General features: G+C 45.6%; 2 protein-coding genes, 1 long non-coding RNA gene and 1 pseudogene across 3 annotated transcripts; 3 read left to right on the top strand and 1 right to left on the bottom strand.

Moving 5' to 3' along the window:
* Nucleotides 1-1,037: 1,037 nt before the first annotated feature.
* LOC123153159 (BTB/POZ domain-containing protein At2g24240-like) lies at nt 1,038-2,392 on the top strand (annotated as a pseudogene).
* Nucleotides 2,393-6,744: 4,352 nt separating this feature from the next.
* On the top strand, nt 6,745-9,198 carry LOC123150846 (putative FBD-associated F-box protein At5g56690). The gene is made up of 4 exons (XM_044570663.1): nt 6,745-6,926; nt 7,452-8,418; nt 8,494-8,643; nt 8,751-9,198. The coding sequence occupies exons 2-4, from the start codon at nt 7,459-7,461 to the stop codon at nt 9,054-9,056; spliced, it is 1,416 nt and encodes a 471-aa protein (XP_044426598.1). The 5' UTR covers nt 6,745-6,926; nt 7,452-7,458; the 3' UTR covers nt 9,057-9,198.
* A 229-nt stretch (nt 9,199-9,427) lies between these two features.
* On the top strand, nt 9,428-10,973 carry LOC123147029 (uncharacterized). Its single transcript, XR_006473028.1, has 3 exons — nt 9,428-9,555; nt 10,320-10,470; nt 10,579-10,973. It is a non-coding gene; the product is annotated as an uncharacterized lncRNA (long non-coding RNA).
* A 2,790-nt stretch (nt 10,974-13,763) lies between these two features.
* Nucleotides 13,764-16,351, bottom strand: LOC123150855 (serine/threonine-protein kinase RIPK). The gene is made up of 4 exons (XM_044570670.1): nt 15,874-16,351; nt 15,629-15,764; nt 15,402-15,538; nt 13,764-14,671 (listed from the first exon to the last, which is right to left on the bottom strand). Exons 1-4 carry the CDS (start codon nt 16,240-16,242, stop codon nt 14,027-14,029), a joined length of 1,287 nt encoding a protein of 428 aa, XP_044426605.1. The 5' UTR covers nt 16,243-16,351; the 3' UTR covers nt 13,764-14,026.
* Nucleotides 16,352-27,078: the final 10,727 nt, after the last annotated feature.

A 27,078-nucleotide genomic window follows, 5' to 3' on the forward strand; every position in this document is an offset into this window, starting at 1 on the left:
ACGTGTTTTTTTTCTTTTCCGAGAGGCACGACCGTGACTCTCGTGAAAGCACAACCGTGCCTCTCGCGTAAGCAAAACCGTGACTCTCGCGAAAGAAAAAAAACAGAAAACACGTATTTTTTCCCTTTCTAAGAGGCACGGCCGTGACTCTCACGAATGCACAACCGTGCCTCTCGCGGAAGCAAAACCATGACTCTCGCGAAAGAAAAAAATAGAAAACGCGTTTGGTTTTTCCCTTTCCGAGAGGCACGGCTGCGACTCTCGCGAAAGCACAACCGCGCCTCTCGCGGAAGCAAAACCGTGACTCTCGCGACAGAAAAAAACAGAAAACACATTTTTTTTCCGTTTCCGAAAGGCGCGGCCGTGACTCTCGCTAAAGCACAACCGTGCCTCTTACGAAAAAAAACTGTGACTTTCGCGAAAGAAAAAAAAAAGAAAAGACGTTTTTTTCGTGCAAAAAAATCGAAAAAAAAATTTGATCGAAAAGCTAAGGAAGACCGGGAGAAAACCAGAATGTTGAAAAAAAACCCGGAAAAAAATATTTAAAAAGCCAAAAACACGTGCAGAAAAATAAAAGAACTGGAGGAAGCGTCTACAGCGCGAAACGTGACGAATGGCTGAGAGCGCGTCAAATGGCGCTGATCGTTGCGAGGCCCCGAAGGAGCGTTCGTTAACTAGTTGCTCCCGAGCATACCTTTCAGGGTGTACATGAATTTGAGCCTTGCGCAGTGGTTAGGAAGCCGCTGGTCAACCAGGACATCGAATGATCGATCCCTCGTGCGTGCACTGATTTTTAACTCGCGCTTTTCTCGCCAATGGGCCGGCCCAGTAATGTAGCGTTCGACGCGAGACCTAATCTGTAAGATCTCTCTTAATGCGATAAATAGCTGTCGCGCACCAAGTTCACCACTGGCCATGCGCTTGTTGTGTTCAAGGAAAAGCGGCAGTTGTTGTGTTCTGGCCACCAAAGCGAACGTGAGTTTCCCCTCGACGCGACACGCCCACGCGCGCGCAAGACCTCTACACAGCCACTGGCCATGCACACGCCGCAGCCAGCCGGCCGCGTCCGGCTGAATGTCGGCGGGCAGGTGTTCGAGACGACGGCTGACACGCTCACAGGCGCGGGCGAGGGAACCATGCTCTGTGCCATGATGGAATGCCGGCGGCGCCGCAGGCACGCACGGGGGCGTGCCCGAGTACTTCATCGACCGCGATCCGTCCTGCTTCGCTTCGCTCCTCGACATGCTCCGCACGGGCGAGCTCCACGTCCCGGCCGGCGTCCCGGAGAGGGTGCTCTTCCGCGAGGCGAACTACTACGGCCTCCTCGACCGCGTCCGTGCCGCTCGCATCGGCGAGCTCGATGTCGAGAGGGTCCGCCTAGCCGCTTCAGTGCCACCAGGGCGGGTGCCGGTTGACCACCCGGTGGTCCGCGCGGCACCCGATAGTGGGTGTTGCATCACGCACACGTACACGCACGGCACCATCGCGCGGGTGTACAACTGGATGCTAGAGCAGCGCCGGCCGATCTGCCTGACACCTGCGGTGTCGTGGGTCCGCGATGCGGTTTACCTAGGCCCCTCCATGCTCCTCGTCGGCGGCCTGGGCATGGCTGCTTTCTCACTTCTCAGCGCTTACCGGCGACCTAAGTCACCACTTCCGATTATCAAACCTAGGCGAGAGTGTCGACCTTGACACACTAGCTTTGGCCTCCGAGCAGGAAACAAAAATGTTTGCAAGCTGCAGATGAAGAAGCCGCTACGGCAACTACGGCATCGATGCTTGGGACTGCATCACCGGCGAGCAGGCAGGCTCCTGTTTGCACTTCAACCCCGAAAGCAAGATGGGCAGCACCAACAAGCTTCAATGGCTGCCAAACACCAAGACGCTCATGGCGGCCAGCGTTTGGCCGTTGTTTTCCATGGCTCTGGTAAATTCCCGGGATATGAGCGTTGTATGGTCGTGGTGGTACGAGAGTGCCTGCGAGGGGAAGAACAGACGGGTTGTGGATGCAGCCATGATGGAAGACGAGAGTTCGGTCTGCTTGATCAGTGAGCACCATGATATCGGGTTAATCGACATTCGTATCCAGGGCAACTCCGGAAACGTGCAGTGGCTACATCAGAGCAAGATGAGTTCCACTTCCAAGTGCAATACTTCAAAGCTTGCCATGCACGGCGGACTGCTCTTGGCGTCCAAGAATGACACCATCTCGGTGTATGGCGGCCCTAATCACGACCTGAGGCTGGCGCTGCGTGGGAGCCAAGGCAGTGGTGCCATTAGTGACTTCTCCGTTGGGGGCGACCGTCTCTTTGCCGTGCATCAGGAGGACAACGTGTTGGATGTCTGAGAAACGCCACCGCCTCCCATTATCTATTTTTTAATTAGTCATTGACTATTATCAAGAAACCAGTTAGTACAGAAATAGGTCATAGTTTTGAACGAGCGTGTTGCCATTATAAATTTTCCTTTCATATTTTTCGTTGAAGCTTTCTGATCAGTAAAAATTGGCAATGCAGCTTAGTTACCTGTTAATAGGCAGAGCTTTGTTCTCAAATGTAGAATCATAGAATCATTTATCAATTTTAAAAAGTTCATTGTTGCGACAACATATTAAACTCAGTTTATTTTTCTATGAAGTAAGTATAATGTGAAATAAATGTACGAATCCCCGCAAAAAAAAAGAAATAAATGTACGAAATGTACATTTGATCTATTTTTCCTGAACATGGAACCTTGTTTGTTGGCCATGCCCGACAACTCTGCGACCATCCCTCCAGCACTCTTTCCGAGTTGGTGGATGCATTATCGCCTCTCCTCCATCTTCTGCCGCTGCCTCCTCCCTCTCTCGCCAGAACCTGGAGTTCTACACCGCACTCCCTTCGCTTTCAACGCGGCACGACCTCGCCGCCTCTGACAATCGGGCTTCCACCGAAGCGTGGGGACAGTTTGCGTGCAGAGGAGCAACTATGATGCGGAGCTATGGCCAAGATGGGCAAGGATAAAAAAGAAATGATAACCCACTAATAAGTGGGCCCTACATGGAAGAAGAAATATAAAGACTGTAGTTCATATAATTTGACTTTATACCCTTGCGTTGGAGCCTTTATTTTTTAGAAGACCCTTTAAACGCACTATAAAGGCTCAACATTTTGGGAAATCTGCTAGAGTTAATCTAACGGTCTAGATTTATTTCACTGCACACGGTAAATTTGGGCATGGGGGATCCCCACGGTTCACCCTCCTCTCACACTTTCCTCTTTTGATTTTTCTTTGAGTCCCGGCCCCTCCAATATTTTTTTGTGTGCAGAAAGTGACTCTCTATCTGGATCTGACCTAAATTCTCTCTCTCTCTCTCTCTCTCTCTCTCTCTCGCTATATATATATATATATATATATATATATATATATATATATATATATATATATATATATATATTGTATGAGTGTACCCCTTCGTGACCTAGGTCCGCCACTGCCGCCGCCGCCTCCTCAACCCTAACCCCCAAACTCAAGTGCGTCGCCGCTCATCGATGTTCCCGTTCTACCGCCGTTCACTGTTGTCTCAACCTCATCCAGAGTCTTTCACCTTTGGTAAGTTTTTCGTTGCCGCCCTGTACCCTCTCGTATACACAAACACTCAACCCCACGCCCTGATTTATCCTTTAGATTTATGGTTGCGCTTTATAGTTTTTGCTAGCTCAAATTTTTAGATATGGAAATAAGGCAATTTTATGGAATGGTTGTTCTAATCTGGTTATGAGTGATAGGGGGAGCTATTTTAAAGGCCTAACTTTTAGAGAATCTAGAATTTATCTAACGATCTTGATTTTTAACTGCACACGATGGATTGGGAACATAGGATCTCCACAGTTCATCCTTCTCCTCTCACCTCCTTTTCCGATTCATCTCCCTGGCCAACCTCAAATCTTGATCAGATAATTTGGATTTATTAGGGAATCTCTACTTGCTCTTACGATCTAGATTTATTTAAATTCACAAGATGGATCTCGAGAAGGGATCTCCATGATTCACCATTCTCCTCCCACCTTCCTTTTCTGATTCCGCTCCCGAGTCTTGACCAACCACCAAGCTGGATCAGAGGATCTAGATTTATTAAACTTTTACAAAACCTAGAGTTTCCCCAACGATATATATTTATTTAACTACATATGGTGCATTTGTAAACAAGGGACCTCCAGAGTTCACCCTTCTCAATTCATTGCCATTGGTAATGTTCTTGTCATCCCATCATGATCTAAACCTTACCGAATTTCCACAAATGAACTTCGGGTTTGTCGTGCACAACGAGCACACGATCTAGATCAAATGTTTGCCCACACAAACCCATGCTCTTATTTATCGTACCGATCTATGGTTCCATTTTACAGTTTTTGCTAGAAGCACAGTTGGCTATTTATCAAGGAAAATACAACAACTTTATTGAGTGGTTGTTCTTATCTAATTATGAGGGATAGTAGAAGCTATAAATGTGATGAAATGGGATAACCTTTTGTTGTGTAGTGTACTTGCATTTCAGCCTTCCAGGTTCATTTGCTTGATATAATTGTACTTACCCTGGCTTCATTTTCATGTAGAATTAAAATGGACAACGATCTAACATGCACAAGAAAAAGACATATGGGTTCCTATGAATCCTACCAAGGAAAAGTCTTTAAGAAAACCAGAGCAAATGTTCAGTTTACAGACCTTCCTGAGGATATGCTATCTATGGTTCTATCAAAGTTGCCACTAAAGGATGCTGTAAGGAGTGGCATTCTGTCAAGTAAATGGGAAGATAGGTGGATGTTATGCCCCAAACTAAGATTTGATGTTCTCACAGTGTCTAAGAATGTGTTTTACGAACAACAATACACTCAGAAATTCATTAAGACCGTGAATACAGTTATGCAACAACATCAGGGCATGGTTGTTGAAGAGCTCATGATCAAATTTGAGTTTGACTGCAGGATACTAGATCATATAAATTCATGGGTTGCTTTTGCTGTATCATCGCGGACGAAGAGCCTTGCCCTTGATATAGCACCAACCGATTACTTCGGTCGTACTGATCAGTACAGATTTCCGCTCGAGCTTTTAGACAATGGAAGCATATTTCAGCTTCGTCATCTAAAACTTAGCTTTGCATCATTTGAACTGCCCCCTCAATTCAGCGGTTTTCCAAATCTGAGAACACTTGACTTGTACTTGTTATGTGTCAGCCGGAAGGATCTTCAAGATATGCTGTCAAATTGCATTAATCTTGAGTGGTTTAGTATGTTTAGATGTCACCTGAATGATGAGCTGACAGTAGCTTGTCCATTGTCAAAGTTATTATACTTCCGTGTTGTGCACTGCAAGGTAACAAAGATAGTACTCAATGCGGCAAAACTCAAAACTTTCATTTTCTATGGGCGTCTGTATCCTGTTGACCTTGGGGATGCTCCAAACTTGAAACACACATTTCTTGATTTCTATACCCCAGTGACTCTTGAACATGCTTTGACTATACTTCCTAAAGTGCTTCCAAGTGTTCAGGATCTGACATTGCGTGCTTCACTCAAGGTTTGCTGTCTCACACTTCACTTTAATATGCAAGTTGGTTTTTCTGGTCTCTCTCTCTCTCTCTCTCTCTCTCTCTCTCTCTCTCTCTCTCTCTCTCTCTCTCTTTCTCTCTCTCTCTCTCTCTCTCTCTCTCTCTCTCTCTCTCTCTCTCTCTCTCTCTCTCGCAATGACCATTTATATTATGTACTTTTCAGATGCCCTTGTTGATGGAGACCTCTTGCAAGTTTTCCCACTTAAAATGTTTAGATTTGTGGTTGATTTTAGATGACAAAGAAGTTGACAATATTCTGTCTTTGGCCTCACTTTTGAGGGCTGCTCCTTTCGTTGAAACGTTAGGGATGAATGTGAGCATAGTACTCCTATCTCCTACAACGACCATCACTTTGCTATAAGTAGATTGACTCGTTAACCATGAATTATGCCTATGCTTACCATGTTTTCTCCCTCAAACTTTTGCAGTTTCGTGTTTTTGGTGTCCCACATCATGTCTCAGAGCCTGTTAAAAGCATTACCAGGTGTCCACATAATCATCTAAAGAACCTGCATATTACAGGATTTTCTGGAACAACAACACAACTTGAATTTCTAGTGCATGTTGTTGAAAGTGCCCATGCCCTGGAGATTTTGACGATTAATGGACCTAACATAGCTCGCCGAGATGATAAATGGCTAATAAGATTCCGTTCCCTAGTTCAAGAATTGGAGAGGAAATATCTTCATGAAATAATTTCACCAAATGTGAAGCTCTCAATTTTCCCCCGGAATTATAGAAATGAAATGAAAAACAGTTAACAGTAAAAATAGGGATCTGTTCATCTCCTCGATGCTAATCAAGACTAACGGGATCTTCGGATTCTCCAGTTATTAATAAAAAAAGAAAAGAAGTCCACCCTTTCCTCCTCCCTATAGCCCTGACCGACCTCCAGTGAGGACCGGATCGGACCGAGGCTCTGAAATACTCCCTCCGTTCCAAAATATAGCGCGCCCATGCTTTTCGAGGTTCAACTTTGACCATAAATTTAACTCACGAGACCGACTGCGGCGGGATCAAAAATTATATAATTAAAAACTTTTTTTGAATACGAATTCATTGGTATAATTTTTTCGCCCGCCGCAGTCGGTCTTGTTGATTAAATTAATGGTCAAAGTTGAAGCACGGAAACCGAGGACGCGCTATATTTTGGAACGGAGGGAGTACCACCCTCCGTGACCTAGAGCTGCCTCCGTGCCGTAGGCTAGCGTAGCGCCACCGCGGACGCCTCAACCCCAGCCCCCAAACTCATCTGCCGCGTCGCCGCCCATCGCCGTTCCGTTCAGCCGTCGCGCCGCTGCTGTCTCAACAGCGCCCCCAATCTTTGCCAGTGGTAAGTTTTCTTGTCACCCAGTGATGCGCTAACTGTCAGCCCCCACTGAATCCCACGAATTTCAGTCTTAGTGTGCCGGTGCCATCTAGATCCGCCCTGCACCCTCTCGCCCCCACAAACACCCAAACCCATCCTCTGATCTATCCCCGAAATCATAGTTAATGTGGTAAAATTTAACAAAAGTGACCTTTCGTTTTATAGTTCTGCTAGAAATAGAGCTCGTTTATTTGTTTGTCAAGGAAAAGTTTACAACTTCCACTAAAAAAACACAACTTTATGGACCGACTGTTCTATCTGGTTATGAGGGATATTAGAAACTAGAGATGGTATTGAATACAGCAACACTCTGTTATGCAGTTCACATGTTCGTTTTATAGTTTTGCTAGAAATAGAGCTGGTGTTTTTATCTGGCATGAGGGATAGTAGAATACAATAACACTCTGTTCTGCAGTTCACATGTGTTCTGGCCTTCCATATTCGTTTCCTCGATCTGTTCATACTTAACCTGGCATCATTTGTGTGCAGAATCAAAATGGGCAGCGATCTAACACACACGAGAAAAAGAATGAGGCGTTACTACCACGGACCAGTCATTAAGAAAACGAGAGCAAAGGTTCAGTTTGCAGACCTTCCCGATGATCTGCTGTCTACGATTCTATCAAAATTGCCACTGAAGGAAGCTGCAAGAACCGTCATTCTGTCAAGTAAATGGAACGACGTGTGGAGAGTTTGCCCCAAACTGAGATTTGATGGCTTCACAGTGTGCAGTGACAGCGTGTTTGGGGGAGAACAGTACACTCAGAAATTCATTGACAATGTTAATGCAGTCATGCAGAAGCATCAGTGCATGGTCGTTGAAGAGCTCGTGATCAAATTTGGGTTTGACAGCAGGGTACTGGGTCATATCAACACGTGGGTTGCTTTTGCCGTTTCATCACGGATGGAGAGCCTTGCCCTTGATTTAGTGCCAGCCAACTCCCCGGGCCGTACTGATCAGTACAGATTTCCGGTTGAGCTGTTGGACGATGGAAGCATATTTCGGCTTCGTCATCTTCAACTTAGCTTCGCAAGTCTTGAACTACCCCCTCAATTCAGTGGTTTCCCTAATCTGAGAACACTTGATTTGCACTTGCTACAAGTCACTCGAAATGATCTTCAAGATATGCTGTCAAATTGCATCAATCTTGAGTGGTTCAGTATGGTTAGATGCCATTTGAATGATGAACTGACGGTAGCACGTCCGTTGTCAAACCTGAGATACCTGCGTGTTGCACACTGCAAGATAACCAGGATAGTACTCCATGCAGTGGAACTCAAAACTTTCTTGTTCTATGGGCGTCTGTATCCTATTGACCTTGGGCATACTCCCAAACTGAAGCATACATTTCTTAATATCTATTCCCTGTTAACTGTTGAGCATGCTTTGACTGTGCTTCCCAAAGTGCTTCCAAGTGTTCAAGATCTGACATTGCATGCTCATTTTACACTTAAGGTCTGTTGTTTCACACTTATATTTTATCACATTTCTCCCCCTCTTATTTTTGACCATTCACTACCTATTTTTCAGATGCCTTTGTTGATGGAAAATCCATGCAAATTTTCCCAGTTGAAATATTTACATTTGAAGCTGTCAATTGGTCATAGGGAAGCTGGCAAGATTCTATCTTTGGCCTCTTTTCTGAGGGCTGCTCCTTCTGTTGAAAAGTTAGAAATGCATGTGAGTATACTCCTATCTCGTAGCCTTCTCTTTGCACAACTTGATCGATTATCGAACCATGAATCGTGCCTCTGCTTGAGCATATTTCCTCTGTCAAACTTTTGCAGTTTAGTGTTTTGGCATTCGCACATTGTGTCTCGGAGCCTATCAAGAGCCTTCCATGGTGTCCACATAGTTATCTGAAGAACCTGTGTATTACAGGATTTTCTGGAACAACAGGACAACTTGAATTTCTGGTGCATGTTGTTGAAAATGCCCCTGCTCTGAAGATATTGACGATTAAAGGAGCTGACTCGAGTGGCCGTGATCTCGATAATGAAGGGAAAAGAAGATTTACTTTGAAGTTTCGCGAATTGGAGAGGAAATACCTTCATGGGATAATTTCACCAAATGTGGAGCTCCGTATTATTTAAGTGTGCCAGACATGTAGCTGCTCTTGTACAAGCAATGGGCTGCTGTTCCATTTGCCCACTTTATTTTGACTTGAAGTTAAGGTACTTGTATGCATATAAACGTATATTCCAAAGGAAAACATCCACTTTACCCACTGATCTATTTTTACACTCCAATTTTCTTGGCCCAAATCATTTCCCAACTTAATATTTGTTGTCCACTTAACTGATTAACCCCTAAACCAGGATTTGCGCTGTCATGTCTGCGATTTCCCAACAAAACTAAACCAGGATTTGTGCTGTCATGTCTGGGATTTCCTGACAAAACTCATGAGGCGGACATATTAATAATCTTGGCCTTGTACGTTTTTTAGATCCTCCTCTGTCGGTAAGCCGCTCCGAGGCTTCGACCTGCAAGAAGCAGAGATGTTTCCCATGATGGCGACGGAATGGCAGATGCAACGTCGTTGCTGATGACTGGTGAAACTTCTTGCTGATTGCAGTGTGCAGATCTGTCCAGGTGAGTCAACTCTTTCGTCTATCATTCTCTGGCTGAGTTACCATTTAGTTTCCACTTGATTTCTTTCTTGGCTTGTGCGCATGTACGTGGTTACGGCTTTTGATTTTTGTCCGGCTTTCAAGTACTAGTTAGGAAGCGCGCTGTCCGCACATTACCTGTTAGGACATATATATTATAAGCCTGTTCGGTTCCTCTCCACTCCCTCGACTACGCTCCTGGAGCGGACCTGTCTGCAGCTTATTTTCATGGAGCGGGTAAAACCGAGCTCCACAGCTCTGCGGAGTCAGAAATATTGGAGCGGAGTGGAGAGAATCCGAACAGGGCCTATATATACCACATTTAAACATTTACTTTGCTCTAACACACAAGAAAAATGGTCATAGCAGCCTACTTATAACAAATTGTTCTAAGTGAAGTGTAAACATAGAACTGCACAGATGATAAGAAAGAACAGGTACAGTACTTTCAGCAAGTCGTATGCACATGATTGCCAAATGTGTACTGACTACTGTATCCTTCATTGCTAAACCAGGAAGCCGCTCGATCCTGGCAAACACAACGAACACAGCACAATAAAATCAACAAGTGAAAGGAACACATCGTGTGTCAAGCACTTTATTACCTGAGCTCGTAATTCGACAGAAGACTTGAACGTCTACATAAAACCAGCTTACATAAGGAGGAAATGACACACATCATGCCTTGAACACTTTATTGCATAAACTCGCCATTTGATACAAGACCATTTATTATCCACTTTTCAGATGCCCTTGTTGATGGAAACCACTTGCAAGTTTTTCCACTTAAAATGTTCAGATTTGTGGTTGATTTTAGATCATAAAGAAGCTGGCAACATTCTGTCTTTGGCCTCTTTTTTTGTGGGCTGCTCCATCTGTTGAAAAGTTATAAATGCATGTGAGTATACTCCTATCTCCTAGCCTTCTCTTTTGCTACAAGTCGATCGACTAGCGAACCATGAATTATGCCTCTGCTTATCATGCTTTCTCTGTCAAACTTTTGCAGTTTACTGTTTTTGATTTCGCACATTGTGTCTCGAAGCCTATCAAGAGCCCTCACGGTGTGCACGTCGTTATCTGAACAACCTGCATATTACAGGATTTTCAGGAACAACAGGACAACTTGAATTTCTGGTGCACGTTGTTCAAAATGCCCCTGCCCTGAAGATCTTGACGATCAAAGGGGCTGACTTGACTGGTTGTGATCTCAATCAAGAAGGGAAAGGCAATTATTTTTTCAGTTTCGAGAATTGGATAATTTCACCAAATGTTGAGCTGCGTATTATTTAACTGTATGCCAGACATGTAGCGGCTCTTGTACATGCAACGGGTTGCTGTTTTGTAATTTCCCTCCCTTTTTGATTGGAACACAAGGTACTTGTCTGCATGTAAACATATAGTATCTTCTGGGTCCTCATATTTAGTAGTATGATTGAGAGAAAGTCACCTCTCATTCCTGTGGACTGTTATCTCACAGAGCTTGAGCTTAAATGCTTCAGCTGGGAATTATTTAGATGTATAAGAAATTATTGCGTTCTGATGATAATTTTGCACACGAAGTGAAGTATGTGCTCCCCCGAATTGAGCAGATGATGATTTCATGAACTGAAAATTTAAAGTATATTTACTGAATCCTGAACTACAACTGAATTTCCGTTTCTCGAGCATATTGAACAGAAAATTCCAACAAAATTTCAGCACCAAAGAATTAAGAAAACTAGAAACAGGGTAAATCACTCGTGTGGTAACCATGGGCAATGTAAAAGACTCTTCAGCCGCTGGAGGCGTTCGGTGGCCTTGTCAATTTCTTTCATCAGCCAGGTTGCCTGATCTACTTTAGTGGAGAGGATCAGTGGATCATCAAGGGGAACCTGATTGTGGAGAAGAATTTGGTTGATTTCCATAGCATCAGCGAGGGACATCCCAACCCAGATGCCCACGGCAATTGCGTCATTGTCGGAGGCGGCGATGACCGCCGAGAGCGCTTCCTCCGGGGTGCTGACGATTAGCACGTAAGGCGAAGAAGCCGAAAGCAGAGAGGTCGGCGGAGGCGGCGTCGGCCCATGTCTGGACAGCGGAAGTGGAGGATGTATTGGAAATATTAGCACTTTTTTTTTGCGGGGGAGAAAATATTAGCACTTTCCTGATTAGACTAATCCACAAGTATACAGCAAGCATGGCACAAAAAGTATGCATCTCATAGCTATACCTAAACATATTAGCACGTACAGAACATAGAAGCGAACCATCTATGAGCAGCACAAATACGGTTAGTATAAGTACGAGTAAACGAGAGATAAACATATCATACCCTCAAGTGTACCATGAAAGTTTGTCACGAGCCGTCGGATATTCATCACACGCACGCATGTCTCTCTGCGACTCCCGATTCAGGATTCGATCCTTGTACCTTTTACAAGGTAACCCGCTAACCAACCACCTCGCCTACGTTCCTTTCTTGTAAAAATGAAAGCAAATAGGCTTTTTAACCTGTCTCCTTTTCTATGTTTGCACAGAAGTAAATGCAATATCCGATCTTTTTCGCACTTGAGTAGATTATTTTACCAACTCGTCTCGAGTTGATGACACCATGGTAATTTTGGCGGGGGAGGTTGATGAAATATATCGTTGGTAATTTTTGTGTGTGTATAGCATGGTAACTCACAAATCACATACTGATAACTTATGTACTCGGTACTGATTACTTTGGCGATCGGGAGGGAGGCGTTGATGAAATATCCCGGGTTACTTTTGTGTGAATATCATGATAACTCACACATCACATACCTGATAAACTTATGCACCTCGATCCTGGTAACTTTGAGGGAAGTGGTGTTGATGAAATATCCCCAGTTACTCTGATGTGAACAACATGATAACTCAGACATCAGAGACCCGATAACTTATGCACCCCGGTCCTGTTAACTTTGGCGAGAAGGGGTGCTGAAATATACCCTCGATAATTTACGCACCGCAAACATGATAACTTTTCCCTCCGCCGGAGGGAGGGGTTTTGATGAAATATACCCTCGATAACTTTTGTGTAAACATGATGATAGTTTACGCATCACTATCCTGATAACTTCTATGCAAATAACATGATAACTCATACATCGTAGACATGATAAATTATGTACCCAGTTCTGGTAAATTTGTCGGCGGGGGTAGGGGTGGGGGGAGTCGTTGAAACATACCACTGTAACTTCTATGCAAATAACATGATAAATCACACATCGTAGACATGATAAATTATGTATCCAGTCCTGGTAACTTTGTCGGTGGGGATAGGGATGGGAGGAGTTGCTGAACCATACCACGATAGCTCTTATGCAAATAACATGATAACTCACATATCGCAGACTTGATAACTTATGTACCTGATCCTGATAAATATGGCGAGTGTGGCGAGGGGAGGGGGGGGGGGGGTGATGCCCCGCTAATTTCTGTGTAAATAACATGGTAATTGAAACATACAAAATTGATAACTCCCATACAAACGCCACTGTAACTTTTGACCTGAAACTTTTTTGTTGAAAAACATACATCCAATAATTTCTGTGTAAATAACATGATGATGTATCATCGCAGACTTGATAACTAATATCTTACGTTTAAACACCATGGTGTCTTTCATCCAAGGGAAAAAAGTTTTTTGAAACATTTCACTGGTAATTTCTATGTTAAATTACCATATTTCCCCATGCTTTTAACTTTCTCGTATTGTAGTTACCAGCCTTATCATGGTATAGTTATCATGTTGCTCAGACCATAGTTATCACGCTGGTCATTGCCAAAGTTACCAAGCCAAACTTTATTTTTCTTCTGATATGGCAGAAATAAGAAAGGTTCAAATAACATTGTCATTCTACAATAGACAACAACAAAAGGTGGGTTAGTTGGTTATTAGGCTCGATAGGTATTACATAGACCTGGGTTTGAATCCTCTTTCAAGCACTTTTATTTTCTTTTCATATTATGTAGCGAAAAACCAGAAAAAACCACTAGCAATTTACTACGGTGGAAAAAAAACACTAGCAATTTACTACGGTTTTTAAGAGAAGGAAAAAAAATCAGTGAAAGCGAGCGTGGGAAACTGGTCGTGCGTGTCGCTAACGACCAGTCGACTGGTCGTTAGCACAGTCCTATAAAATTTGATGCAAATTCTACATTGTAAAAAAAATCCATTCAAAATTCACGTGAACATTTTACCATGTATAATTGCCTCAAACTTTCATAATACAGGTCACAGGAGGTATGGCATCAGCCGGATTACTCTTGGCAGTACACATATCAGCAACAAAACTGAAATACAAAATTTGCCCCCTAAAAGTTCTTTGAGAGAATGAAATGACATCACCAAGAAGAAGAGAAAGAAAAGAATCAAAGAACAGATCGTCACTATTTACACCGCAATCCCTCGTCTCTATGCACCGGAGTTCGTCTGGAGTCCCTGCTCAGATCACGCCCGGGGGGCTCTCCGGCCGTTTGGCGGCGCTGGTGACCCAGCAGTCGCCCTTGCGCAGCGGGCTGTCCGCGTGCACGGCCGACTTGACGTGCCACTTGCCCTGCGCGGCCGCCGGCTCGTCGTCCCCGGCGCCGCTCCCCTTGCCCGCCGGCTCCGGCTCGCAGACCGTGAACACGAATGGCCCCATGGGCACGTCGTCGTCGAGCGCGAGCAGCGGCTCGAGGGCGTCGACGACGTCGCGCATCCGGGGCCGCGCCTTGGGCACGCTCTGCAGGCACGAGTGCGCCACGGCCGCGGCCCCGCGCGCCGCCCGCGTGGAGTACTGCGACTCCATGCCGGGGTCCATGACGCGCTGCAGCCGGTCGTCGGCGCGGCGCAGGTAGGGCCGCGCCCAGTCGACGAGGTTCTGCTCCCGGCCGCGCCGCCGCTTGTCGACGGAGCGCCGGCCCGTGAGCAGCTCCAGGAGCACCACCCCGAAGCTGTAGACGTCGCTCTTGGCCGTGAGGTGGCCCGTGAGGATGTACTCCGGCGCCGCGTAGCCGTGCGTGCCCATCACCCGCGTCGTCACGTGCGTGTCGTCCCCCTTGGGCCCCTCCTTGGCCAGCCCGAAGTCCGACAGCTTCGCCGCGTAGTCCTGCAAACCCAGACCATCAAAACCAAGGTCAGCAAATTATACAACCTGAACTTCTTTTACTCGAACTGAATTTCACTCTGAACTTCTTTTTCTTGAACTGGATTACACTCTGAACTTTGAGCAGAGATGATGGTGAGACCGAGACGATTATCTTAAGGAAATCTACTGTGTATGTGCACATTGGACCTCAATAATGCCGCTGGTATGGGCGTACCGTCTGCGCATTATAATAGTGGTTGGGATGTACACGTACTGTACCAGCTGGGGGCTAAAGAACTGTACGGGCTTCTGACCAACCAGACAAATTGGTTCAGACTTGTGCAACAGCCGGCATCTAGAATCAACAATAACCATAATAAACAAAGGGAAATTTGCGGCTGGCTAATTTTGTCGGGCGTTGCTGATGCAAAATCTGAATTTTCGCACGAGCGTGTTGGCTTCTCTGAATTGTAAACTGAGCAAGGCCTTGACCCGGAACGGTCGGACGCTGCGTGCGGCCTGCGAGGTAGGCTCGCTGGCGTGGCGAGCAGACCAGCGATCATAGCAAAATAAATTCAGACAACTTGCAAGGTCGACGGCGACCTGCTACTCTGCTCTGGCCCACTCGGTCGACAAGATTGAATTCTGGCCCAGGTGTGGTCTGGTCTAGCACAGTGGTGGTACAGGCTTGGATTGGATCGGGAGATCAGATCGAGCGGGTGGGTGGATGAAGAGGAGGAATGGAGCTCACCGAGTCGAGCAGGATGTTGGAGGCCTTGAAGTCGCGGTAGATGACGGGGGTGTCGGCCTCGTGCAGGAAGGCCAGCCCCTTGGCCGCGCCCACGGCGATCTTGAGCCGCGTCGACCATGGCAGCGGCGCCAGCGGATCTGCAACGGCCAGTCGATCAATCAGCAACCCAGTCGATCGATCGTCGAACAAGAAATAAGAAAAATTGTTGATGAATTTTGAGCGCTTACTGTTGAAGAGGTGGTTCTCGAGGCTGCCCCGGGGCATGTACTCGTAGACGAGCATGCGGTGGTCGTCCTGGTTGCAGAACCCCAGCAGCTTCACCAGGTGCGGGTGGCTCAGCATCCCCAGATACACCACCTCCGCCTGATGGATCAGTCACGCCACACATGAACATGATTAGATTAGGAGAACGAACGAGCTGCGGTTGGCGACTGATTGAAAATCTTGCGGCGGAGGATCAATCGGGACGTACCAGCCACTCGCGGTGGCCCTGGACGCCGTCGCTGTCGAGGTCGAGGTACTTGACGGCGACCTGCTGCGCGGCGAGGCCGGGGCGGAGGGCGCCGCCGACGCAGCCCTTGTAGACGGGGCCGAAGCCGCCCTCGCCGAGGAAGTTGGCGGTGGAGAAGTTCTTGGTGACGGACTTGAGCTCGTCGAGGGTGAAGGCGTGCAGGGTCGTCGTGGCCAGCGTCCGCGACAGGTCCTCCAGCGACAGCGACCGCAGGTTCATCACCGTGCGCCGCCGCCGCGCCCCCGGCGTCGCCCGCGCCTCTTGCTCCGCCTCCTCGTCGCCGCCGCCGCCCGGGCCGAAGCACGCCAGCAGGCCCTTCCTGAACCCCATGGCTTCCGCTTCTTGCGCTTTGTTGCTCCGCTCTGCTCTGCTCTTCTCTGCTGCTCCGAGGAAGTCGATAGACGGAGGGAGTGGTCTGCGACTTCTGTGGTAGGACAAGACGAAGATGGCGCGCGCGGCGCGCATATAAAGGCCGGAGTGGGCGCTCTGTCCTCTGTGTGTGTGGCTTCCTGGTGGGTGGGGTTGGAGAAGGGTCTCATTAACTTTTTGATTAACTAACAAGCCAAATAGAGCAGGTGGTGTAATTAGTGATTAGAAAGGTGATGCATACGCACGCAGCTTGTTTATTTTTAACACAGTAGAGCAGCTCGTTTATTTTAACACACTAGAGACGCAGACGCTCGTACATATGAATTTTAAGAGACTGAGCGGACATATTATTCTCATATTGACGAAGCTGCCACAGACGCCCTCATAGTGGAGGAAATGAAATGTAACCTTTTATTGAACGAATATCGCTGGAAGGTCTGAAATAAATTCAGAAAAGTACAAAGGTTCCTTGTGGTGGAACCAACCCACTAAAGTTCAAATTCTAGCCTTAGCATGGTGGTCGCATTTTTTTAGATGCAGATAGCTTGGTTAGTTAGTTAGTTAATTAGTGTGGCCAAAAGTAGCTTCACACCAATAATGAATAGAGGACCAAAGCAAAGCAAAGCAAAACAAAAGCATCAAGGTATGAAAGGGGGTGGCCTAGCTAAAGCCTTGGTGAACGGTGATGCATCATCATCCATGGATGATGGCGACTTCCCTTTCTAATCAACGGTGACCCACCAACCATCCATTCCAACTTTCTTTCTCCACGCAGGGGATGGGATGGGATAGCATAGCAGGAGTGGTCGTCGTTTGTGCTTATCATTAGGAGGAGTTGGTTAACCGTTCCTTACATAGTTTTAATTCTGTCTTTTTCGTGCGTGTTCTGTAGATAGATATATAGGGGGATGAGGACAAGCACACGATCTTGCGACTCCCAGCACGATCGGTTCGTTCGATGCTTCCTTCGGTGGCGGTATGAAATTGCAGGCCTCTCCTGCTCCGGTTAGCTGACCTCTCCTTCTTTTTCGTGTCAACAATGGCGCGCCTGCAGTTTTTTCGTCACAGCGTTTGGCTGTGCTCGTTTGTCATACTATTTATATTGTTAGATTCGCTGTTGAGTTGGACAGTTGATGTCCAAGAAGAAAAGCAGCCGGTTTTAAAATCTTACAAGTGCTTTACGTGCAGAACAATCCGTTTCTGTTTTGCACGAGCAAGTGACCTAACCCTTTAAAAACACTTCGATTCACAGGCTTATTGAATTCGTAGAAATAGAGGAAGAAGAAACGACAGGAGTAGAGTGCCTCGCATGTTGAATAAAGTAGTTGTTTGATTGTGCATGCGAAAATCAAAGAATTCTTCGGATGGGGCTGGAGTGAATTAAAACTTTCCTATGAAATCTAGTGCAAATGAATCGTAATAATAATTTATATGAATTTGTGATTTTATAAACCGAACAAACCATGTACCAGAAATTCCTAAGGATTAGAATCCTCCAAAATTCCTTTTGAAATTTTTTTAAATCAAAGAGGCCCAATTAAAAATAGGTGATGTTTAGCTGAAAAACATGCAAACGTTTTATTCTAATATTGAGAACTACCATTGGTCTTTTGGCGAGGTACAGTTGTGAGGACATAACTCTACCCGGGTTTAAATGTTAGTGTTCACAATTATACACAAGATGGTGTATTTAGTATAGTTTAGCAAGGATCGATGATTTATTCCTGATCTCCATCATATATGTATGTGTGTGCAAGGGAGTTGTATCTTCCTTGTATAATGAAAGAAGTGTCTTCTTTAACAAATACTCCATTATTGTATGATAGAGTATATATATATACCTATATAATGAAAAGACAGGTGTCTCAACCACTTCATCATACATCAATGAACATAGCATAATTTGTTGCAAATGATGTCAAAGATGTTTTGACCAAAGAAATAGGCTTACAAGAGAAGGAAACAAAAATCACTTTACAAATGCACTGATATGATGTAGCCAATTTCGGTGGAACGGTTGGGGAACGTTGCATGGGAAATAAAAAAAATCCTACACTCACCAAGATCAATATAGGAGATGAACATCTACGAGAGGAGAGATTGCATCTACATACCCTTGTAGATCGCTAAATGGAAGTGACGGTGTCCTGGACTAGGGGGTACTCAACACGTCATCTCCCGATTTGATAGATTGGGCCGAGGACCCCCGTGGCCGTATACTCATGGGCCAGTTCGGACAGCTGCCGCATACAAGGAAGACTCCACAAGACTTGGCGATCAAGACAAGGACTTCTCCCCACCGGCGTATTCGGCTAGGACTCTTGTTATCCTAGGCCTCTGGTGCATTATATAAACCGAGGCTAGGCTAGTCGATAGATCATATACAACATACACATAGACAATCATACCATAGGCTAGCTTCTAGGGTTTAGCCTCTCTGATCTCGTGATAGATCTACTCTTCTACTGCCCATATCATCAATATTAATCAAGCAGGACATAGGGTTTTACCTCCATTAAGAGGGCCCGAACCTGGGTAAAACATCATGTCCCCTGCCTCCTGTTACCATCGATCCTAGACGCACAGTTCGGGACCCCCTATCCGAGATCCGCCGATTTTGACACCGACATTGCTGCTTTCATTGAGAATTCCGCTGTGTGATCGACAAAAGGATCGATGGTTCGCCTGCAGATCAACTGCGACTTCGGCATCTTCGCCACCAGCTCGACTGGTCACCTTGGTTTGACCAAGAATTACGCCCCGTGTTCGGATCACCATGTTCGGACGAGGACCTTCATCAAACATCAACTCCGATCTCTATCAAGATCATGGAGGAATCATCTATGAAGCTCCGGGGGTCAACGTCAACATTGTCCTCAAGCGACCGTGCTGTTTTTCTGGACAGCAAACTCGCATCTGCCGCCACCACCTCCTGGAGTATCGCTTTGACGATCGCTTTGGTGGAATTTTGCAGAATTGAGTCTATAACAATCCTGGAAAATTTCGTCGAGTTCCTATGAAGGAATCTCTGGCAATCCACGATATACCGGAGCCCTGTCAAATCTGGATGGGAATTTGAATGAGTTTAGGGCGTGGTGTCCAGCTTCTAGCTCGGACGTCCTTTGGAAGATCCAACCGTTGATCGGCTGCGGAATTCCTATATCTACCACCTCTCAAAATTTCAGCTTCATCCGACCGTTCAAACTCCGGGAACCTTCCGATTAGTGCATCACTTTTCGGATCTCTTTTCTGCGCGAAAACGATTTCGACCCGAGTTCATCTTTTTTATGAACGGGATTTCGGACATCCCTTTTAAAGGAAGTTTTATATGGGGTATTGTGTTTTGTTCCCGAACACATCCCACTAACTTTAAGATCTTTTGAACATGATCTTCAACATCATGCTGGTGTCAAACCAGTCCGGCAATATTACTCCACGGCTGCCGACCTGCGCTAGACACATCGTCACTTTAGCCGAGCTCAACTTCTTTGGATCATCATCTCGGCAAGCCGAACAAGAGTCCGGCATCATGAAGGATAAATCATCACCAACATCGCCGCCCCACGGATTACACGGAGCGGGCATACCGGCATCGCCGCACGGTCACTTCATCAAGCCAGCATCAACCACGTCACGACCTGCATCGGCACGGCCGCACTATTACTTCTTCAAGCTGGTGTCCATCACGCCGACCTACTTCGACTCATCGGCTGAAACTGAGGCTTCAACATCTCGGCTGGACCGGGGGCTTCACCATCTCTTCATCAACCTACTCCGGAGACTTCGGCGTCACTAGCCGACCAGCTCCATCACGTTAGCTGGACCGAGGGCTTTGCCTCGGCGAGCCAACCTTTGCCAGCATCGCCATACCATCGCTTTATCACCCATCAGGCAATGGGTGTGCGGATTGAGTCCCAATTTTGGGAATCATCTTCCTTCGGATTGCTACAACAAATAAACCAGGTGCTATTGATCCCAGTATTTTTGCTTGTTTGGGTTCATTTTTCCCAAGAAATTATTACTCTGGTTTGTCCATGATATGTACACAGGTCTATCAAATAGTGACCGCATTAACGATGGTCGCGTGGTGGTTCGATCAATTTCCGTACATAGTTCGGCGAACGCCGCATCCGGAGCTCGGACCGACCTGTGAATTCAGGCTTTGTCACGCCTTTACTACATCACGCCGATGTTGGGGAACGTAGCAGAAATTCAAAATTTTCCTACGTGTCACCAAGATCTATCTATGGAGAAACCAGCTACGAGTAGAAGGAGAGTGCATCTACATACCCTTGTAGATCGCTAAGCGGAAGCGTTCAAGTGAACGGGGTTGATGGAGTCGTACTCGTCGTGATTCAAATCACCGATGATCAAGTGCCGAACGCACGGCACCTCCACGTTCAACACACGTACAGCCCGGTGACGTCTCCCACGCCTTGATCCAGCAAGGAGAGAGGGAGAGGTTGAGGAAGACTCCATCCAACAGCAGCACAACGGCGTGGTGGTGGTGGAGGAGCGTGGCAATTCCGCAGGGCTTCGCCAAGCACCATGGGAGAGGAGGAGTAGGGAGAGAGGTAGGGCTGCACCAAGAGGGAGAGAACTCATGTGTTATGGGCAGCCCTAGGCCTCACTATATATAGGGGGAAGGGGAGAGGGGGGAGGCGCAGCCTTGCCCCTTACTCCAAGAAAGGGGTGCGGCCAAGAGGGGGGGGAGGAGTCCATCCTCCCCAAGGCACCTCGGAGGTGCCTTCCCCCTTGAGGACTCTTCCCTCTAGGGTTCCCTAGGCGCATGGGCCTCTTGGGGCTGGTGCCCTTGGCCCATGTAGGCCAAGGCGCATCCCCTACAGCCCATGTGGCCCCCTGGGGCAGGTGGCCCCACCCGGTGGGCCCCCGGGACCCTTTCGGTGGTCCCGGTACAATACCGATGACCCTGAAACTTGTCCCGATGGCCGAAACAGGACTTCCTATATATAAATCTTTACCTCCGGACCATTCCGGAACTCCTCGTGACGTCCGGGATTTCATCCGGGACTCCGAACAACATTCGGTAACCACATACAAGCTTCCTTTATAACCCTAGCGTCATCGAACCTTAAGTGTGTAGACCCTACGGGTTCGGGAGACATGCAGACATGACCGAGACGTTCTCCGGTCAATAACCAACAGCGGGATCTGGATACCCATGATGGCTCCCACATGTTCCACGATGATCTCATCGGATGAACCACGATGTCAAGGACTTAATCAATCCTGTATTCAATTCCCTTTGTCTATCGGTATTTTACTTGCCCGAGACTCGATCGTCGGTATCCAATACCTTGTTCAATCTCGTTACCGGCAAGTCACTTTACTCGTTCTGTAACACATCATCCCGTGATCAACTCCTTGGTCACATTGCGCATATGATGATGTCCTACCGAGTGGGCCCAGAGATACCTCTCCGTTTACACGGAGTGACAAATCCCAGTCTCGATCCGCATAAAACAATAGATACTTTCGGAGATACCTGTAGTGCACCTTTATAGTCACCCAGTTACGTTGTGACGTTTGATACACCCAAAGCACTCCTACGGTATCCAGGAGTTACACGATCTCATGGTCAAAGGAAGAGATACTTGACATTGGCAAAGCTCTAGCAAACGAACTACACGATCTTTGTGCTATGCTTAGGATTGGGTCTTGTCCATCACATCATTCTCCTAATGATGTGATCCCGTTATCAACGACATCCAATGTCCATAGTCAGGAAACCATGACTATCTGTTGATCACAACGAGCTAGTCAACTAGAGGCTCACTAGGGACATATTGTGGTCTATGTATTCACACGTGTATTACGATTTCCGGATAATACAGTTATAGCATGAATAAAAGACATTTATCATGAACATTGAAATATAATAATACTTTTATTATTGCCTCTAGGGCATATTTCCAACAGTCTCCCACTTGCACTAGAGTCAATAATCTAGTTCACATCGCCATGTGATTAACACTCACAGGTCACATCGCCATGTGACTAATACCCAAGAGTTTACTAGAGTCAGTAGTCTAGTTCACATCACTATGTGATTAACACTCAATGAGTTTTATGTTTGATCATGTTGCTTGTGAGAGAGGTTTTAGTCAACGGGTCTGAACCTTTCGGATCCGTGTGTGCTTTACAAATCTCTATGTCATCTCCTAGATGCAGCTACCACGCTCTATTTGGAGCTATTCCAAACAACTGTTCTACTTGGAGCTATTCTAAATTATTGCTCCATTATATGTATCCGGTCTCTCTACTCAGAGCTATCCGGATAGGTGTCAAGCTTGCATCATCGTAACCTTTACGACGAACTCTTTTACCACTTCCATAATCGTGAAAATTTCTTAGTCCACTAGTTACTAAGGATAACTTTGACCGCTGTCCTGTGAGCCATTCTTGGATCACTCTTGTACCCCTTGACTGACTCATGGCAAGGCACACTTCAGGTGCGGTACACAGCATAGCATACTGAAGAGCCTACGTCTTAAGCATAGGGGACGACCTTCGTCCTTTCTCTCTATTCTGCCGTGGTCGAGCTTTAAGTCTTAACTTCGTACCTTACAACTCAGGCAAGAACTCCTTCTTTGACTGGTCCATCTTGAACACCTTCAAGATCATGTCAAGGTATGTAATCATTTCAAAGTATTATTAAGCATTTTGATCTATCCTTATAGATCTTGATGCTCAATGTTCAAGTAGCTTAATCCAGGCTTTCTATTGAAAAACACCTTTCAAATAACCCTATATGCTTTCTAGAAATTCTACATCATCTCTGATCATCAATATGTCAACAACATATACTCAGAAATTCTATAGTGCTCCCACTCACTTCTTTGGAAATACAAGTTTCTCATAAACTTTGTATAAATCCAAAATCTTTGATCATCTCATCAAAGCGTACATTCCAACTCCGAGATGCTTACTCCAGTCCTTAGAAGGATCGCTGGAGCTAGCATACCTTTTAGCATCCTTAGGATCGACAAAACTTTTCTGATTGTATTGCATACAACCTTTCCTTACGAAAACTAGTAAGGAAACTTGTCTTGACATCCATCTGCCAGATTTCATAAATGCAGCTAATGCTAACATGATTCCGACGGACTTTAAGCATCGCTACGAGTGAGAAAATCTCATCGTAGTCAACTCCTTGAACTTGTCGGAAAACACTTCGCCACAAGTCGAGCTTCATAGATGGTGACATTACCATCCATGTCCGTCTTCTTCTTAAAAGATCCATTTATCTCAATGGATTGCCGATCATCGGGCAAGTCCATCAAAGTCCATGCTTTGTTCTGATATATGGATACTATCTCGGATTTCATGGCTTCTAACCATTTGTCGGAATTCGGGCCCACCATCGCTTCTCCATAGCTCGTAGGTTCATTGTTGTCCAGCAACATGACTTCCAAGACAGGATTACATACCACTCTGAAGTAGTATGCATCCTTGTCATCCCACGAGGTTTGGTAGTGACTTGATCCGAAGTTTCATGATCAATATCATAAGCTTCCACTTCAATTGGTGTAGGTGCCACAGGAACAACTTCCTGTGCCCTGCCACACACACCTCATCAAGTCTCCACCATCCTCCCACTCAACTCTTTCGAGAGAAACCTTTCCTCGAGAAAGGACCCGATTCTAGAAACAATTCATATTGCTTTCGGATCTGAATTAGGAGGTATACCCAACTGTTTTGGGTTTCCTATGAAGATGCATTTTATCCGCTTTGGGTTCGAGCTTATCAACCTGAAACTTTTTCATATAAGCGTCGCAGCCCCAAACTTTTAAGAAACGACAACTTAGGTTTCTCTAAACCATAATTCATACGGTGTCATCTCAACGGAATTACGCGGTGCCCTATTTAAAGTGAATGTGGTTGTCTCTAATGCCTAACCCATGAACGATAGTGGTAATTCGATAAGAGACATCATGGTACGCACCATATCCAATAGGGTGCAACTATGATGTTCGGACACACCATCACACTATGGTGTTCCAGGCGGTATTAATTATGAAACAATTTCCACAATGTCTTAATTGTGTGCCAAAACTCGTAACTCAGATATTCATCTCTATGATCATATCATAGACATTTTATCCTCTTGTCACAATGATCTTCTACTTCACTCTGAAATTACTTGAACCATTCAATAATTCAGACTTGTGTTTCATCAAGTAAATATTCTCAACATCTACTCGAATCATCTGTGAAGTAAGAACATAACGATATTCACTGCATGCCTTAGCACTCATTGGACTGCACACATCAAAATTTGTTACTTCCTACAAGTTGCTATCTTGTTCCATCTTACTGAAAACGAGGCTTTTCAGTCATCTTGCCCATGTGGTATGATTTGCATATCTCAAGTGATTCAAAATCAAGTGAGTCCAAAGGATCCATTTGCATGGAGTTTCTTCATGCATATACACCAATAGACATGGTTCGCATGTCTCAAACTTTTCAAAACGAGTGAGTCCAAAGATCCATCAACATGGAGCTTCTTCATGCGTTTTATACCATTATGACTTACATGGCAGTGCCACAAGTAAGTGGTACTATCATTACTATCTTATATCTTTTGGCATGAAAATGTGTATCACTACGATCGAGATTCAATAAACCATTCAGGTTTAATACTAATCTTGATGGTAGAGGGAGCGTGCGATGTTTGATTATATCAAACTTGGAAACACTTCCAACACATATCGTCAGCTCTCCTTTAGCTAGTCTCCGTTTATTCCGTAGCCTTTTATTTCGAGTTACTAACACTTAGCAACCGAACCGGTATCTAATACCCTGGTGCTACTAGGAGTACTAGTAAAGTACACATTAACATAATGTATATCCAATATACTTCTATCGACCTTGCCAGCCTTCTCATCTACCAAGTATCTAGGGTAATGCTGCTCCAGTGGTTGTTCCCCTTATTACAGAAGCACTTAGTCTCGGGTTTGGGTTCAACCTTGGGTTTCTTCACTTGAGCAGCAGCTGAATTGTCGTTTCATGAAGTATCCCTTTGTTCCCTTGCCCTTCTTGAAACTAGTGGTTTCACCAACCATCAACAATTGATGCTCCTTCTTGATTTCTACTTTCGCGGTGTCAAACATCGTGAATACCTCAAGGATCATCTTATTTATGCCTGATTTGTTATAGTTCATCACGAAGCTCTAGCAGCTCGGTGGCAATGACTTTGGGGAAACATCACTATCTCATCTGGAAGATCAACTCCCACTCGATTCAAGTGATTGTTGCACTCAAACAATCTGAGCACAAGCTCAACGATTGAGCTTTTCCCCCTTAGTTTGCAGGCTAAGAAAATCGTCGGAGGTCTCATACCTCTTGACGTGGGCACGAGCCTGAAATCCCAATTTCAGCCCTCAAAACATCTCATATGTTCCGTGACGTTTCGAAAACGTCTTTAGTGCCTCAACTCTAAACCGTTTAACTGAACTATCACGTAGTTATCAAAACGTGTATGTCCGATGTTCGCAACATCCACAAACGACGTTTGGGGTTCAGCACACTGAGCAGTGCATTAAGGACATAAGCTTTCTACTGATCGCATAATCGCTACTATCAATTTTCAACTATATTTTCTCTAGGAACATATCTAAAACAGTAGAACTAAAGCGCGAGCTACGACATAATTTGCAAAAGGTCTTTTGACTATGTTCAGGATAATTAAGTTCATCTTATGAACTCCCACTTAGATAGACATCCCTCTGGTCATCTAAGTGATCACATGATCCGAGTCAACTAGGCTGTGTCCGATCATCACGTGAGACGGACTAGTCATCATCGGTGAACATCTTCATGTTGATCGTATCTACCATACGACTCATGCTCGACCTTTCGGTCTCCGTGTTCCGAGGCCATGTCTGCACATGCTAGGCTCGTCAAGTTAACCCTAAGTGTTTTCGCTGTGTAAAACTGTCTTACACCCGTTGTATGTGAACGTAAGAATCCATCACACCCGATCATCACGTGGTGCTTAGAAGCGACGAACTGTAGCAACGGTGCACAGTTAGGGGAGAACACTTCTTGAAATTTTGTAAGGGATCATCTTATTTACTACCGTCGTCCTAAGTAAACAAGATGCATAAACATGATAAACATCTCATGCAATCATATAGTGACATGATATGGCCAATATCATTTTGCTCCTTTTGATCTTCATCTTCGGGGCTCCATGATCATCATCGTCACCGGCACGACACCATGATCTCCATCATCATGATCTCCATCATCGTGTCTTCATGAAGTTGTCACGCCAACGACTACTTCTACTTCTATGACTAACGTGTTTAGCAATAAAGTAAAGTAGTTTACATGGCGTTCTTCAATGACACGCAGGTCATACAATAAATAAAGACAACTCCTATGGCTCCTGCCGGTTGTCATACTCATCGACATGCAAGTCGTGAATCCTATTACAAGAACATGATCAATCTCATACATCACATATCATTCATCACATTCTTCTTGGCCATATCACATCACATAGCATACCCTGCAAAAACAAGTTAGACGTCCTCTAATTGTTGTTGCATGTTTTACGTGGCTGCTATGGGTTTCTAGCAAGAACGTTTCTTACCTACGCAAGACCACAACGTGATATGCCAATTGCTATTTACCCTTCATAAGGACCCTTTTCATCGAATCCGTTCCGACTAAAGTGGGAGAGACTGGCACCCGCTAGCCACCTTATGCACCAAGTGCATGTCAATCGGTGGAACCTGTCTCATGTAAGAGTACGTGTAAGGTCGGTCC

This window comes from Triticum aestivum, chromosome 7A (assembly GCF_018294505.1).
Source record: "Triticum aestivum cultivar Chinese Spring chromosome 7A, IWGSC CS RefSeq v2.1, whole genome shotgun sequence".
In the NCBI taxonomy this organism is placed as follows: Eukaryota; Viridiplantae; Streptophyta; class Magnoliopsida; order Poales; family Poaceae; genus Triticum; species Triticum aestivum.

Coding starts and splice junctions, on each gene's coding strand:
- LOC123150846 (XM_044570663.1), top strand. CDS start 7,459: ATGGGCAGCGATCTAACACACACGAGAAAAAGAATGAGGCGTTACTAC. Junction 8,419..8,493: donor ATGCTCATTTTACACTTAAG/GTCTGTTGTTTC, acceptor CCTATTTTTCAG/ATGCCTTTGTTGATGGAAAA. Junction 8,644..8,750: donor TTGAAAAGTTAGAAATGCAT/GTGAGTATACTC, acceptor AAACTTTTGCAG/TTTAGTGTTTTGGCATTCGC.
- LOC123150855 (XM_044570670.1), bottom strand. CDS start 16,242: ATGGGGTTCAGGAAGGGCCTGCTGGCGTGCTTCGGCCCGGGCGGCGGC. Junction 15,539..15,628: donor CGAGAACCACCTCTTCAACA/GTAAGCGCTCAA, acceptor TGGCCGTTGCAG/ATCCGCTGGCGCCGCTGCCA. Junction 14,672..15,401: donor CCAACATCCTGCTCGACTCG/GTGAGCTCCATT, acceptor CTGGGTTTGCAG/GACTACGCGGCGAAGCTGTC.